Source organism: Octopus sinensis, linkage group LG10 (assembly GCF_006345805.1).
Source record: "Octopus sinensis linkage group LG10, ASM634580v1, whole genome shotgun sequence".
Classification (NCBI taxonomy): Eukaryota; Metazoa; Mollusca; class Cephalopoda; order Octopoda; family Octopodidae; genus Octopus; species Octopus sinensis.
In genome coordinates this window covers 29,076,111-29,093,768 of record NC_043006.1, presented here as the reverse complement: position 1 = coordinate 29,093,768, position 17,658 = coordinate 29,076,111, and the positions used below count along the sequence as shown (strand labels likewise).

The following is a 17,658-nucleotide window of genomic DNA, read 5'->3' as shown; positions in this document are numbered from 1 at the left end:
GTCAATACACGAACAAATGCATGCACAATCTTTTTATAAGAATTTCAGAATCTTTTCAGGTTTAATTTTATTTCATCTTTTGTAAATATGTAAATTATTTTCAAAAGTATGCGTTTAAACAAAAAACAATTAGTAACCATTAAAAAACAAAACAAAAATATTCAGAATTCTATATTTATTAAACTAACTTTGTTCCTAATTTCTTTCCAGCCAGCCACCCACTTCATTTAAATTAAACATTAATAACACTAACATAGCTTCAATTTCCAGCTTTAATTTGTTTCATTAATTATAAAGGCCAACTTAACTGTATAACAGACTTCCAAGTAAAGCATTTATTGACAGCAAGCTACAGTATACACAGATTACTATTGGGCCCCCTAGACCTGCAAGGCACCTTGGCAACTGCCAGTGTGCCCAAGTCTTAAGGTGATATTGATGATCCTGTCTTTATTGAAGATTTATCAAGTGAGACTTCACCAGTACATTGGACAATGATTCAAAAACCTTCCTTGCTTGCTCATGATATTGTTTACTTGCTTCATGCAGGGTGGGTGTCATCCCAACCTAGTGGTCCCAGAGATGTCATCATGTACAGAGCTGACCACATCAACCAGTGCTCTCCGTCATTGGCAGTCCTGTGTCAGACCCCCTACATCCTCCATTTAGTATTCTCTCTCTAAATGTTTCATTGGTTATTATTCTTATATCACAGCTGCATTGTCTCACATGCAACTATTATTAACCCTCTTCAAAACTCAAGTGAATTCTCCAACACAGATTTGCTCTCGTATCTAAACAGTGTTGACATTATACACACACAGAGAGTGTGCAAACTATTCAAAGAAAGGCCAGTTGACTGATTGGCATGGAATTGTTCCCCATTCCCCATTACACCGTAACCTATGGCTGGGAGACAGACTGCTACTATACTAGCATCTGTTCCTTGGTACTTGTTGATATCATATTGTATCCATCAACCCAAGCCTCCATGCTAAGCACTATACTCAGACTTTGTTCATCATCAGAAACATCATGCTTCAGGAATTCTATCTCTGCACACTGACTACAACTGTCAACCTACAATTCAAGAAGAATAGTAATGACATCAATCTCACCAGTCTTATAAGGACTGGGAAGGTCACAGGCACTAACTCTCCTTCTAGACCAAGCCATAAGAAAGAAAAGAAACAAAAACAATACGATAACAAAAACTAGATCTTGTATAATTGTAGAAATCAACATAAAATCTTCAAATGACAGTTCTAGTGTCACAATCTGGTCAATTAAGACAACCAAATTACCCTCAAGTAACAATGTAGGACACATTAAATAATATAGTCCTAGACACATTGTCTGAAAACAAAATAAGATAAGTAGGAATACTTCTGATCATAGGTTTGCTTGATTGCAGCTGATTTGGAGTTAAAACAACAACAGATATTTGTAGGTATTACTTACTGTTCTGAGTCTGGATGATTTTCGTTCAACAATGTATCTGCCTTTTGTTTAAAAGCATTAACCCTTTCATCACCAGCTTTCATTTTGCTACAGAAAAGCTCATTTTGACGAATTTGACACACTACATCATCCAAAGAGTCCTACAAAAAATGACAACTGAAATCGTGTGAGATCAACAAAATAATCGCCTATCACAGAGTGATAGAAATTATATCAAACAAAACATTAATTTCTCTTGAAACATGTCAGAGAAGGTAAAAAAAAAAGTGACTGAATTGTATTCACTGCAAAACTGGCAAATGGTGGTGAAGCGCCCAAGTTATTAAAGTGTTGGATAGAATGACCGACTTGCAGTATTCATTCTAGACTTCAGTGCTCTGATTTTAAATCGTGCTGTGGTCAACTGTTCCATTCCTTCCCTCTAGGGTTTATTACACAGCACACCAGCACTGGGCAAATTATTTTCAATCTATCTGTCTGTCTTGCATAAATTGAGTTGTGATCAATACTTGAAGAGGAAAGGGCTCTGCTACGTTTAAACATACTCAAAGCATGCTGTGTCATGCTGACACCCCTATGACTCTACCAGAAGCTCAAAGCTTAAGAAAGGAAGACTCTTGCTAATACTATTGATATTACTGGTAAAGACATAAAGTTGACCGAGACAAGTTTGTTTGGACTAAGAACAATAAAGTACTATGTTGGGTGTAGAGAAACATTTTGTCTGGAGTTCTATTGTTTAAGTTTTCACAAGCCTATTTTTAAAACATAAGAAACAAAACCATAATAAGCCAAAACTGAAAAGTAGGAACATATTTTTATACAAAAAGAGTACGTTAAGACATTTATACATACCGGTTTTCCAGAAACCTCAAGTAAGGACTCATTTCCACTGTTCAAGTAATCCATATAATCAGCTTCTTTATTGAAGCCCTGTCAAATAAAAAAAAATTAGTTGTCTTTTTTTTTTTTACCTTAATAGTTGTCTCAGAGTTATTGGAACTTAAAGTGAATGCTTTTGTCAAGAGATAGTAGTGGTGCTACAGTTAAGCAGAAGGATCTTCTCAACAGCACAACCAGTATATCACATAATATTCCCAGATCTTGTAATTATTCCAACAGCTACATAAACTGAGATAAGTAGAATTAGGTGACCTACCAAAACTTACAAGACAAAGTAGGCTGTATGTGATTAACTCACAGAACGTTATCCATTCAGCTTGATGATCATTGTTTAAGACCACAAAGGCTGCATCAGGTTTTCAAGTTGTAACCATAAGGTTATCAGTTCAATGCATTAACAATACATTCATAAAATAAATTCTTCATAAATTGAAATAATAACTATAGATAAAGTATTAATTTATTATTATCAATAGGATTTTTAAAAAAAATATGTTGTTGATGTCATAAGAACTTTTATAAACTTCAAGAAAATGTGAAGTAATTCTTATTTGGAAAGGTAGATCAGGAAGTAAGTAAATTTATAAACAATAGGATGCAAGTATTGGGTTCAAAACTCTTTAGATAGAAGAAGTCAAAAGTTGTTTCTTGGGCAACCTTCAACATTTTAGATCTAAAGTGTTTTTCAACCCAGTATTTATATGCTGTTATTTACAATTTTATGTGGTCTAAAATTTTATACTTGTTGAATATGTGGAAATATTTTTGGCAATATCCTAAGCTTCTGAAATCTAATGCTCAGATTTTCATTGAATTGCAGAGCCAATGAAAGAGCCTATATGTGATCACTTGATCTGCTAAGCAGTTAAATCTTTTATAACACTGCAACCTTTACAAAAAAATGGAAGGACATACTGGATAATGTAGTCTGAGACAGACTGGTTAGAATGTCTGATCATAGATTCCTTGACCATAGTTTACCAGAAACTAAACATCAAAAATCTTAGAGCTACTAAGGGAGTGTCTACAAGGTTGCTTGATCTATTAGAAAAAACAACCAAATCTCCCTCATCAAGCAATATAATTCTAGATAGTTCTAACAAAATGTAATATGTTTGATGAGAGATTTGTTCAAGCAGAGTTGACCTGAGGCTAAACAATAAATTGAGATACCTGAAGGCTCAAGGTATCCTTCAATTCTTTATACTTCTTCTGCCAGATATTATCGAGATTATTTTCTTTAATTTTCAGTTTTTTCAAAAGTTCTTCAGTTTTTGCTGTATGACCTCCAGGCAGTTTGACATTCTCCAAATGACGGAATCTGAAAATAAATAAAGAAAATTATATATTTGGAAAGGTTAATTCTATAAGTTTAGTAGTTTTCTCTTAGAAATTGAAAATCTGAGCCAATGAACTTAGTGAAATTTGGTTGACAAACATCAATTTATATATTTTCTTTTCACAAGATAATTTTTTCATATAATAGATGCAATTGATCATGGAACAGTACTCTCCCCATCTACTTTCAAATGCTGTACAAAAACACCATCATCATCATATTAGACAATAATCAGGACAAAACAAGAATAATATACCTGATTATAAAAAATTTCAGCATTACAAGTCTTCTAATAGTCCCCCCCTGTATCTCCAGTTTAAGATTGCATTAACTCTCAATATAGTTTCAACTATATTACCAGTTTAAAATTACATACTTCTTCCAATCATATATGATTGGAACAGATATGTATGTTAACTAAAAATTACCTCAGCCAAATATAAATGTCATTGCATTTGGGAATGGTTATTTTCAGTAGAACTTAGAGATAGTTTCACATATTCTCAGTAGGTATTTTTAACACTCATCACATTAGGAGGAACTAAAATGATATAAACAGCTTTATTAATCTGTAGAAGATTAGCCTATCAGCTAAAAGTCCACTGTTTTGTTTCCCTTCATTGGCAATACACTGCGTCTAACAATGATACTTAAAAAAGATTCAGTTCCTAGATAACGAGATAAATTTCCCTGATGCAAACAGTGATGGAAATATCTAACTGAATAGGGATTTTTTGAGCAGCTTGGAAGAGGCTAACATTCATGTTCAGGTTAAGAAAAATATCTAAACTGGTCAATAAAATGAAAAATGAAAATCTTCAACAGACCACTTTATCTTTTGATATTAGCAATCTACAAAAGGAGAATACATTTTAGAATGGAAATATGTATTCCTTCACAGATCTTGTTTCATATGAACACATATCAATAAATGTAAACTTACTTTTCTTTCTTCTGTTCAATTTCTTTTCCTAACTCCTTGTGTTCCTGCAGCATACTTTCAGCTGTCTTATAGTCACGAGGTTTTTCAGAGGATTTCAATTTTGACTCCATAATTTCAGCCCATGCCAACTGAAATAATACATATCACACATTATACAATGTAACAAACATACTCACACATATAATATAGTATTTATTATGTGGTCAGCCTTGAATGCAGAGCATCTATGAATATTAGAAAGAAATGCTGTGAATATTCTTCATTGGATAATGTTAGTGTTTGCAAAAGAGAAGAGTTCATAGATATGTGATGTAAATGGATGATGAAAGCTGCATAAAAAAAAATACCAAGTGAGGATGGAATTTGTAGAAGAGGAAGACTTAGATATGGGATGAAGTAGTGATAACCAACCTCAGATACTGGAATTCACAAAATTGATGACAAAGGTTAACATGCAGTGCTAGAGAAAACTTGCATTGTCTTGAAAACTTGGCAGAGGAAACTCGAGAACAGGAATAGTAATAGTGATTGGGATGCATTTACTGCATTCATCCACAGTACTCTACTATTTATTCAATATCTTTCTGTCCCTCTTTCATTCACTAAACCTCTCCTCACAGCTTCTTCCCAGCTTCATCTCTTTGGTACACCTCCACCTTTACAACAATCACTATGTCTTTTACTTCCCCTGACTCTTTCCATATTTCTCTAGCTTCTAATCACCACCTCTTTATGTCCATTTCATGCACCTCTCCATCCACATATCATGGGATAGCCTTTGATCTTCTCCAACACAATCCACCCCACCATCCTTAGCACTCTCTGCCTGCCTGTTTGTCTTTTCCCCACCCGCACCTCTCTCTAATCCTTGGTAGTACACTTTCTCTTTCTCTTAATTACAGACCCAGCCCAACACTGTCGCTTCTGTTATTAACCACAATATACATTTGTTTCTTCTATTTTAAATTTCTCTCAACACTTCACGTGATGTCTTCATTCTCTCTCCTATTCCAACCCTTCCCCAGTCATAGAGATTCTATAGTCCAGCAAATTATTTAGTGATCTCACCCATGTTGATAAAATGCATCCAGTAAATTGTGTACAGTGTTTGGCAAATAAAGCAGATATACCACAAAGAATCTTGCCAAGGGCATGGCCATCTTTCTGATGTTGGTACCACAAAATCAACACCCACTACATTCAGCTAAGTGGTTGTTGGTGCTATGAAAAGCAACCAACTGTAGAAACTATGCCAAAACTGTGGCAACTGAGCAAGAGATGGTCTTCTAACCCTTCGGTATGATGGGCCTCCATTCAGTTTTTGTCCAATAATTCCATTCCAGAAGCGTTGATTGGCCCAGTTGGGGAAGGTAAGCAAACAGGTGCCACATTACCAGATGACAAACTTCAGAATCTTTTTGTTCTTTACTCTTTACATGTGAAAAACAAATAAATAAAAGTAAAACAAACTGTTTTTACAATTGTTTACTTGCTTGTGATGAAAAATGTTCTCATACTCAAACAGGAATAGAAGTTATCCCTGGCTGTCATTAAATGATTCAGTACCACTGGATCATCCAGTGGCAGAATGTGTTTGGTGGACTGCAGCTGATGTTGTCCATTACAAATCAAACAGTTACAGCAGAAATTTACATGATGCAACTCAAGTGTGTGCTGGATAGCTTACTTTAAAAGCAAAAGGCATAGTTCATTAGATGGAAGTAATATTCCTACAGAACAATGCAAGACTTTATACTACAATGCTTACCCCCAAGATGATTTGTGCTTTATGATGGCAGGTATTTGTGCTCCCACCATATTCTCCTGACACCTCTCCAAGTGATTAAAGACAGTCCTATGCAAAATACACATCTCCATAATAAAACACATGAGAGAAGAGGTCAGGTTATTTTCTAAAGACAAAATATTTTACGAAGATGGAATTAAAACTTGTATTGCAATGAGAAAGGGTTGTGGTTTGCAAAGGTGCTTATTTTAATGAATAACACATTTAATAAAAATGTCTGCAACTGTTCAAGTTATACTGTTTTTGTTACTTGATACATATACAGACATCTTTGACAGCCATATAAAGAATATCAACAATCAAGTAGAGACAGGACATTTACTATAAACTTACAGACTCCAAACAATATCTTCCATTCAATTCAGGCCATCCGAGACATCAGAATGAATGTCTCTTATAACCTAGCCAAAAGGATTTGTACAAGAACATCTGATACAAACATCTAAGATATATGATGTTAAGAACTGAAGGATAGACCTTGAAGGAATTATCCACCATCCTTGATTAATAATGGAATACAAATAAGCCAAGAAATTCAATATCCAGGAACTAAAATAAATAAATAAATTGGAATTGAAGGTCCTGCATCAGATTCCAAAATATATCATTACTGAAAATGGAGCCCAGGCTAAACAAAATCTTCCAAATACATACTATCATAAAGAGTAAAAGGCTGCCCAAATCAAAGAGAGACAGGAGGCCTGTTGCTTAATTTGAGGTCTCTGGGACATTACACACAATCAACAACTATTAGAAATATAACCAATTAAGATACATTCTGGAAATTTTATGCCAAGTGTTAGATTAGCAGATATTGACCAGATCAATAACTAATTAGTTAAGAAAAGAAAATACTTACAAGATCTTTGCCATCTTCTGCAAACTGATGTTGTGTAACAGAATCATCAAGCTGTTTCCTTCTTTTTTGTACTTTGTCCTACAATATGCAAAGAAACTATAATTATCAAATTTAACAAACACAACTAGAATTGATTACATTTTCAAAAGCCTCTAATTATTCCTTTGGTTAGACAGAGAATAAATGATAAATTTTATTTATTTTGTTGTAGGTAAACATTTTATGCCATGTTCATAGCTCAGAGAGTGGATCTGAGCTGTAGCCTTATAAGCAGAAAAGAGAGTGCAGCAGTATTGATTTTAATCTCAATGATGACACGGTGAAAAGAATAGGTTAATCTATCAACATATTATTTGGAAACAATTAATGATGCAAAAACAAACAAATTTAAAATTCTAAAAGGACTATTTTCAACAGTCTTTTGAAATTAAATAGGAAAATATATTTATCAAATTAATTTTAAACATATATATACTCTTTTACTTGTTTCAGTCATTTGACAGTGGCCATGCTCTAGCATCGCCTTTAGTCGAGTAAATCGACCCCAGGACTTATTCTTTGTAAGCCTAGTACTTATTCTGTCGGTCTCTTTTGCCAAACCGCTAAGTTACAGGGACGTAAACACACCAGCATCGGTTGTCAAGCGATGTTGGGGGGGACAAACACAGACACACAAACACACACACAAATATATATATATATATATATATATATATATACACACACACATATATGCGATGGGCTTCTTTCAGTTTCCATCTACTAAATCCACTCACAAGGCTTTAGTCGGGCCGAGGCTATAGTAGAAGACACTTGCCCAAGGTGCCACGCAGTGGGACTGAACCCGGAACCATGTGGTTGGTAAGCCAGCTACTTACCACACAGCCACTCCTGATATATATATATCAATGTGAAAAAGTATCAGAAGCACAACCCAAAGTAATAAGAAAACTAAGAGTTGAGCAAATCTGGTGTAAATATTGGCAGTTGGAATGAGATCACATCAATCATGATGTAACTAAAGTCTTCGGTTCAAACATTTCACCACTATGATCAACATTATTTTTTTTCTTCAAGAACACAAACCATACAAAAATTCTGTAATATTTATATTCCCATTTCAAACCCTATAATTTCTTCTTGAAATATGTGTATCAGTTGTGTGGAGGTTTAGGATTAAAAATATAATTTTTGAACTTCTTAACTCAGCAGCTTCTTACATAATTCTATTTTAATGCCATTCCGATTCTAAGGAATAGATAGGCTAATAAAATAGAATTGTCTAAATATTTCGTTTTTCCTCTTAAATTAATAGAAATTTCTATAGCAAGGTGATAAAACAATATTTGCGTTTTGGTTGACAATATATATTAGCAGCAGCAGTAAACAGAAACAGTAACAAGAATTGAGTAAGAGAGCAGAAAATTAAGTCTTTAAGACTTTCACTTACCTGTAATGCTTTCCACTGCTTCTCTACTTCCTTTTGCCTTTGGTCAACATAATTCTTTTCATTAGGGTATGCAGAACGGACACTTAATTAAAATAATAAAGTGATGCAATTACCATAACAATATCAATTATCAGATGAATTTTCACCAAATTAATTATTTTTTTATATATTTATTTTTTTAAATGTTCAGACAAATTTTAAGTCTGTTCTTAAGCAGTAAAGTGTGAAATTCACTAAAATAATAAACCACATTTCATTGCATCCTTAATTACGTAAAGTCCACAACTTATCACAATGAAATGAAGTATCAGTCACACTTCACAATTGTTATTGGCATTAAGGTATCATCATCAATTAGTGTGTTTTTTCATGCTGGCATGGGTTGGCAACAGTATCTGGCTGTAAAACAAAGGGGTCAACAAGACATGCAAATATTTGAATTTCCACAATCAGAGGCAAGCATAGCTGTTGCATGGTTAAGAAGATTGTTTTCCAAATATGTGGCTCTAGGATTGGTCCTACAATACAGAACCTTCAACATCTATCTTCTACTAAAGACTAGAGTTAATTGTGTGTGTGTGTGTGTGTGTATGTTAAATGTACATGAGAGAGGACGGGGTTTGCATTTATGTTTATAGCAGACTAAAAATGATGTTTATGCAGTTTTTCTTTATAAGATCAATCAGGTAAATGCCAAACTGAAATAAGTACCAACCAAGATGAATAGAGAAAAAAAAAACCATTGATGGTGGAACTCCAGGGTGGCCATGGTTCAATGACAGAAACCAGTAAAAGATTAAAAGAATTTCATGTAATAAATAATGTGAACAAAACACTTAAGCAATCTTATTTACTAATTCACTTGAAGCCATTTCAATTTTTCACAAGCATCACGTACTATAATATGACTCATTCCAGATACTAGAACATTAAGGATAGGAGACAAAAATCAGTGGAGATGGCTGAGAAAATAAAGTCTTGGACTTGACACCTATTTAGTTTCATCTCTCTTCATTCTAAGTTCCAATCCTTTCAAGTCAGTGTACTAACTGGCAGAATTGTTAGCATTACCAGACAAACTGCTTAGTGACATTTCATCCATCTTTACATATTCTGAGTTCAAATCCTGCTTTTCCTCCTTTCAGAGTGAATGATATAAGAGACAGTTGAGGACTAAGGTTGATGTAATTGACGAGCTTCCACTCACAAAATTCAGGCCTTCTACCTAAAGTAGAAAGGATTATTACTATTATTAAAATGGTAAGCCAGCAAAATTGTTAGCATACCAGTGAAAATGTTTAGTGGCATTTCATCCATGTTCATGTTCTGAGTTTAAATTTCGCTAAAGTTGACTCCCTTTCACCTGTCTGAGGTTGATAAAATAAATACCAGCTGCGTATTGGGTTTAATGTAAGCAACTAGCCTCTTACTCACAAGATTTCAAGCCTGATGTCTACAGCAGAAAAATATTAGAAGCATCAAATTGCTGAACCAGGTCATGAAAGCTATGGAAAGAATAACAGCCCAATTAATTAGGGACAGAATCAGATTAGAGTAAACACAGTTTGTCTTTACGCTGGGGAGCACTACTGATGCTCTTTTTAAAGTAAGACAACTGCAGAAGTATTTGATTAAGGATAAACCATTGTACTTGGCATTTATTGACTTGGAAAGCCTTTGACAGAACTCTGTGTGATATGGTGGGCTTGACGAATCTAGCTGTACAGGGCATGTGTGGAGACTTTACCAGTAATACGAGAGTTAACCATGAGAACAGTGATGAATTTAGTGTACAGATAGGTGTTGATCAGGTTGTAATTATCAGTCCCCTCCTATCTACCCATTATTCTCCAAAACACAACAGTGTAATTCAAGACTGGTTGCTCCTGGGAATGCTTATATACTGATGATCTTGCTTTCATAGCAGATTCTGTAACAGAACTAGAAAAGAAATTCCAGGTGTGGAAGTAAACCTGAAATCAGAGCACCAAAGTTCTAGTGAGCAAGAAAACAGACAGAACTGTGTAAATGGCTCTGCTGGATACGCAGGAAAGGTTAAGCAGGAATTCCACACACTGTACCCAGTAAAATCCATGGACAAAAAAACAGGTGCAGTGGAATAGAAGGAAGATTAACAGAGAAAGTAATGTTTGTAGAAGGAAGATGCAGGGGAGTCATGAAAATTACAAACATATGGGAAATTGATTTTCTCAAATACTCCAGAAGCTCTCTAGAGTTAGTGGATAATTTCTGCAATCTAGGTAACCTAATTAGCAGTGGAGGGGGATGTACTAAGTGTTTTAGTACTAGAATAAGAATAGGATGGAGAATGTTCAGAGAGCTTTTACCTCTGTTGGCAACCAAAAGTCTCCCTCTCTGAGTAGAAGTAAGATTGTGTGATGCATGTATACAAACAGCAATGCTACATGGTAGGGAGATATTGGCCCTGAATGCAGAGGACATGCAATGACTAGAGAGTAATGAAGTTGGTATGCTCCACTGGATGTGTGTCAGAGTGCTAGTGTATTGAGAGAAAAGTTAAGCATAAGAGGAATTAGATGCAGTGTGGATGAAGAAAGACTGCATCGATATGATCAGGTGATACATATGGATGAAGGCAGTTGCATAAAGAAATGCCAATCACTCAAAGTGGATGGTAGTTGTGGAAAAGGGAGACCCAGGAAGACGTGGGTTGAAGTACTGAAGGCTGATCTGAAGATGTTGAGCCTTATGAAGGAGATAACAAAGGACCAAGACAACTGGGCTTTGCTGTACCCAAGAAGATCTGTCCATCAGAACTGATATCCTAAAACCACCTTGGTAATGCTCGTCAGTGAAGAACTGGTGCCCACCCCCACCTCTATTCTCTCTGCCTTGTCAACCATTTCCCTTCACATTTTATCCCCTAACACCCATCCTTTCACTATCACCTGAAAGCCGAGCAAACATATTACACCCACTGACTTTCTCAGTTACTTTCTTCCCCACCCCCAAACCACTTCCATTTCCCCTTATCTTCCCTTGCCTTTTCTCCTCTGTGCTGTTCTTCATCATAAACATCTCACTTATCTGCTATCACCCTCAATGTACCAACATAACCACTGCAATCCACGTTACTGAGTGTCGATTTCTCTCCAGCATTTGCTACAGTCACCTCTATCCTTCTTATTCATCCAATCCAAGCCTCTGGATCAGATCACCCATTCTCACACCCCAGCAACACATCTATCTCTGTACAACTATACATTTAATCTCTCAACAACTGACACAAAGCCACCTCCCTCATTACTACTCATCCCTGAGGGGGTTTTGTTTCACAAGTTCTTTGGTGAGCCTGTCTGTGCTGGTGCCATGTAAAAAGCAATGGTGCTATGTAATAAGCACCCAGTATACTCTGTGAAGCGGTTGGCACTAGGAAGGGCATCCAGTCAAAGGAACCATGCCAAAACAGACAACTGATCCTGGTGTGGCGCTTGGCCTTACCAGCACCTGTCACACCATCCAATCCATGCCAGCAATGCCACAAATCAGTGCATTAAACCAGTAGAATAAAAGGATAAATCTTATATGTTTTATAAATTCTTAAAGCCATTCTTCAAAAGAAAAAAAAAGGGGTCAATAAACATTTGAGTCTGTAGTAATAACCAAAAAGCTGAAAAGTCAATGAAAAAAACTGTAGGTATTTTCTTGAAACACAACATGCAGTAGATTAAATAACATTTCAACTTCCTAAAACATCAAATATATAAGTTTTAACCCTTTAGCATTTAGATTACTCTGTCAAATGTAATGCTTATGTATTCACATTTGAAATTTATTAGGTATTATTTCATGGCTTGGAGATGTGGCTGTTTATTTGTCATGTGACACTGTAGGTTAAGTGTGAAAAGCTAGATCTGGCCAGGTGGAATATTTTGGCTGGATACAGTTGGTTTAAATGCTAAAGAGTTAAACAAGTATTTCTGCACTCGGACTCAAGATTTATCTGAGTGTAAATTTTTTTTCTCTACCAAAGAAACAACAATGATAACAAAAACTGATTGATGCAAAAGACAATAAACAAGCAAATACAAACTACTCCCAAAAGCAGCCAACTGAAAACTGCATGCAGCTATGGAAATAATGAAAGAAGGCTCTAAAAACTAATCTTGATGAACTAAAACCTTTACAAATCACACACACACGCACACACACAATAGAAGCTAATAAACTAAATGAAAGTGATAAGAAACTATGACATATAATTCTCATGAAATGCCCCTTACCAGATGGAAAAGAATCTATAAAAAAATATGATTAAAATGATTGACAAATATAAAACGGATTTACAAAAATAATAACTCTAGATAAGGAATAATATCAAAGAAACTTTACCATTGTTTTAGGTATAATATTTTAAAGAAAATTTTTTTTAGCTCTAGACTTAAATACATTTCATAAGGTCCAAGTTTGTCTTACTATAATTCATATGATAACATCCAGTTCTATTTACAATAGAGAATAGATAAGTAGTTTAGTGATAATCTGTTATATCTGTGTCTAGAACACAGATGAGAATCACAAAAAGTATTAGAGAAATATAATAATACTTGCATATAATACACAAAGTAAAAATACACAAATAGTAAAGCTATGTTTCATTTAAGAGAGGACACACACACATCTAATAATCATAAAATATTTTTTAAAATAATAACTAAATTATTATCAACAAATATAGTGATTAAAATCTGAAATTTACGCTATCAATAAATGTATAGACATATAAAGAAAAATAAATAAATTAATTAATCCAATACTACTTACATAAATATTAATATATATTTATGAGATACATTAAAAAATTAAAGATTAAAACCATATTATAAACCAGTAACCTTACTTTAAAAAATTGTATAACTATTAAGTTTCTAGTTTGATAATACAGTTTTTTATAAGAAAAATTATTATTTTATTTATTTCTTAAAATATATTGTTTAAATCTATTTGCTTATTTATTTAACTATTATCATTAACCTGAAAATTGACTATAATTATAATTCGAATTTTTAATTGAATTTAAATTAATTGTAATTCGAATTGAATTATGGCCATGAAATGTACGTAGTGGTTTTACTTATTATATTATATTAAACTTTTTATACTTTTTGATAGTATAAAAAAAAAATTTTAATTTTTTTAAAATTAATTAATTAAAAAATTTTAATTTTTTTAAAATTAATTAATTAAAAAATTAAAAGTTTAAAAATTTATAAATTAAAAATTTAAAAAATATAAAAATTTATAAATATGAATTTAAAATTTTATATTTTATTTATTTTGTATATTATATTAATTTTTATGTTTTGGTTCATGTTTTTTACTGTTTGATTTGCCTAATAGTGGTTTTATCTCTAATTTAATTTATATTTATACTGTAAAATTTGATTTAATCTTAAATCTAATTTTTCCCTGTAAGTTTGGATATACTCCCTAATATTATTATTATATATATATATACACAAGCATTTATGGGTACAGGACGTTACCAACATGAAATACATAAACAAACAAGCTAAGTATGTAAACAATGAGAAAAAAATGGAGAACAGGACAAGTAGCATAAAGAACGACCCTTCATCAGTTGTCAGCTGTCTGTCTACTCCTCATTTCAAGCATTCAACAACAATACGAGTCTTCAAAGATAGTTGCTCCCATAAATTCTAAAATAAAATTTAGGATTTATGGAGGGTCAAAGTTGGGAATAGAAACATGACAGTGAAACCGAACGAAACAAACATGAAGGGTCGTCAAACCAGAACCAGAGGATAGATTTGAAATTTATACTTTCATTTCTTGGTTCCCATGCCTAACTGCTGTTATGTAAAATCTGTTATTTTCATCTGATTAACCAATTCAAGCAAAAGACTTACGTGTCAGCTAGAAAGGCCATTTTTGTCATTTTTGTTTCAACAGGAACAAGTTCTCGTTCAAAATTCTGAAAGAAATAATGAAACAATTCAACTAAAGAATACAGAATTTTTATCAAATCAAGCTTTTGTATTAACATATTATACCCACCATGTGTTTTCTTCTCAGATTTTTGCTGCTTTCAAGATCTTTTCCTACATCGTCATCATAGAGTGCATTATCTTTCTCTCTTATCCATTCTTGGAGGTCATCACATGTTAGTTTAAACATCTCAATGCTGAAATATAGTTATTAAAACTTGTAAAATTACATGATCAACAATAATAACCAATCTGTTTCTAAAAGTTTTCAATACTCTTTTACTCTTTTACTTGTTTCAGTCCTTTGACTGCGGCCATGCTGGAGCACCGCCTTTAGTCGAGCAAATCGACCCCGGGACTTATTCTTTGTAAGCCCAGCAGCGGATGAAGTGTTGTGTCTTTCTAGTTCTACAGAGCTGAACATGCGGGACACATTCCTCATCACTCTCACTAAGTCTGCCATTTGAATACTGAACTTGGTGTTGTCTGCAATAACTGCATTCTTATGGATGAGCTATTTAGAAGTCACGGCTTGGCATAATGGGAATGGAGGATCTGGACCTGACTATTCTTGGTTTCCAGCCAGAGTTCTGTGTCTAAGACCAGTAGCCTATAGTACAGGTGCTTGTTAGAGTAGTCTGTTGTTACCTTAATACTCTGGTGCATGCTCTCCATAGTGTAAGCTTCTTGTTCATCTTTAGTTCACATAATCATTGTTTTTGAAACAGTTAAATCAGACTGGAATCAATATATTATATCAAAGAGTATATTCATATAAAAAAAAGTATTCATTTTGCTAACTAATTGTAATATAACCCTTTTAAAAACTATTTTTCAGTCTATGCTTACAGTGATGGATCTTATAACAGTCCTCAAAGCATGCTATAAGTATCTCTGGTTAAGCAATACTTGTAGTTTCGAAGAGGATAACAGTTTAACAAATTCTGAACAAGTCAATTTTTTATTTCTTCCTACATACATACATTATTATGTGGAAAAGGGAAGACAATAACATTGTAATATAAGAGAATAAAATAACTGGAAAAATAGTTAAATTTTACCTTGAAGCTCCTTCTAAAAGTTTTTCTTTATTCATCTTGAGTCGATTCAAATTATCCCAACTGAAAAAAATTATGAGATTTATAATCAACAAAATATCTTACAAAAATTAAAATTATACTTATGTTTCCAAAAAATTACAATTAAGAAAATATAAGGGGAAAACCAGGTTTAATAATTATCTTTTTCAACTCAGGGTAGAAGAATGAAATAGGTTGTCGGGATGATTTACTCACTTGCAATGCTGAACACTGATGGACAAACTATATTGCTTGTTTCAGTTTACCCTACTTTAAGACTAATAATAATAGCATTTCTATTCTGACCAAATAGTGTCCACACCATCTTTCTGTTTTAAGTTGTTGAGTGAAAATCCACAAAACAATAGCAAATAGCATAAAAATATGCCAGTACAATAGATGAATAACTGTACATAATTTATAAACTGATTGTGATGTAAGTGATAATATGCTTAACTGGAAAGCAAGAGATCTGCATTTCTATTCTTGATAATATCTTTAATATTTACCTGAAATTATTAACTATGTTTTATGTATTTGGACTCAAGCCCATCACCACTTGCACTGTGCTCTTTAGGGCTTTGTTTGTTCTAGAGACAGGAGGTAGGATTCAAACTTAGAATGTCCAGAACCCAAACAGATCCTGCAAAGTACCTTGGTTGATGCTTTAACCTTCAACCAATCTACCACTTTGAAGACATACTTTTTTCTACTGATTCCAAAAGGATGGAAAGTAAAGCTGATATGGGTGGCATATACAGCTAGAGCGCAGAAAGCCAGGACAAATACAGCAAGGTATTCAAGCCAACACTGTATGACTCTCTCTCTCTCTCTCTCACAAACACACACACACACACACACACAATTATGCACTTACCGTCTTTGTATTTCTTTTTGTCTTTTACGAACAGCATCCTCTTCACTGCTCCCAGAAGAAATAATTTCATCAGCTAAAGTATTGATATCTTTAAGTCGTACTTGATTAGCAGCTAGACTCGTTAGCAATGACTGAAAACAAACAGATCCTGTAAATGATTCTGATAGAAGACATACTAGATGTTATGTTAATATATCTGTTTTGCAAGATTCCTGATGTGAAATTGTGTATTGAAACAAATTTTGTTATACTTGGGGATGGTCATATTTTGCCAATTAAACACATGCACTACATATTTGGTTTTCACTTCAGCTTTATTATTATTATTATTATTCTAGTTTCTTTCTCAAAGCTCTTTTGTCACACATTCTGTGACCTCTCCCATGTATCTCCTCTTGTTCTGCTTATTCCATTTCATCTTTCTATGGTATGTATCCTTATCTACACATGCGTTTGTGTGTGTGTGTATCAGTGTGCGCACATGCATGTCTATGTGTTTAGTACGCATGTTTTGTGTGAGTGTATATGAGTTTGCTTACCGCACTTTGTACCCATGCAAACAAGATGTTTGACAAAAAAGTTAATATAATAATAAAGCTGAAGTGAAGACCAAACATATAGAGTGTGTATGTGGGTTTGATTGTCGGGACATGACCATCCCCAAGCATAACAAATACTGAATGGCTTTACAATTAATTGAAAAATGGTTAAATACCAAACTGACATGAAGTTATATGCACTAGAACTAGAGTTTTATGGGTCTGCTCAAGCAGAACCGATTGGTGATACATGATAAATTATTAGCTTAAAGATAAAGCATGTCCTGCCAACCTAACCCTTAAATTATACATTTCCCCTACAGTCCAGGTTAGGACATCTGCTAATTTCTATCATAATCCATCATCTAATTTTATATCATACAGAGTGTTTGGGCTAAACTTGACAGTTTG

The 17,658-nt window shown here is 33.8% G+C and overlaps 1 protein-coding gene across 6 annotated transcripts in view; it reads right to left on the bottom strand.

Moving 5' to 3' along the window:
• The window catches only part of LOC115216340 (spectrin beta chain, non-erythrocytic 1), a 242,972-nt gene that overhangs the window by 108,415 nt on the left and 116,899 nt on the right, over nucleotides 1–17,658 (bottom strand). For 5 of the 6 annotated variants that reach the window (XM_029785570.2, XM_036506463.1, XM_036506462.1 and 2 more), the window contains exons 25-35: nucleotides 16,709–16,839; nucleotides 15,814–15,873; nucleotides 14,823–14,949; nucleotides 14,675–14,739; nucleotides 13,028–13,042; nucleotides 8,763–8,844; nucleotides 7,313–7,390; nucleotides 4,647–4,774; nucleotides 3,538–3,685; nucleotides 2,317–2,394; nucleotides 1,462–1,601 (exon numbers count right to left, since the gene is read on the bottom strand). In XM_029785570.2, the coding sequence (XP_029641430.1) occupies nucleotides 1,462–1,601; nucleotides 2,317–2,394; nucleotides 3,538–3,685; nucleotides 4,647–4,774; nucleotides 7,313–7,390; nucleotides 8,763–8,844; nucleotides 13,028–13,042; nucleotides 14,675–14,739; nucleotides 14,823–14,949; nucleotides 15,814–15,873; nucleotides 16,709–16,839 (1,052 nt within the window). The remainder of the gene's footprint in view (nucleotides 1–1,461; nucleotides 1,602–2,316; nucleotides 2,395–3,537; nucleotides 3,686–4,646; nucleotides 4,775–7,312; nucleotides 7,391–8,762; nucleotides 8,845–13,027; nucleotides 13,043–14,674; nucleotides 14,740–14,822; nucleotides 14,950–15,813; nucleotides 15,874–16,708; nucleotides 16,840–17,658) is intronic. The other variant, XM_029785571.2, reaches the window with a different exon arrangement.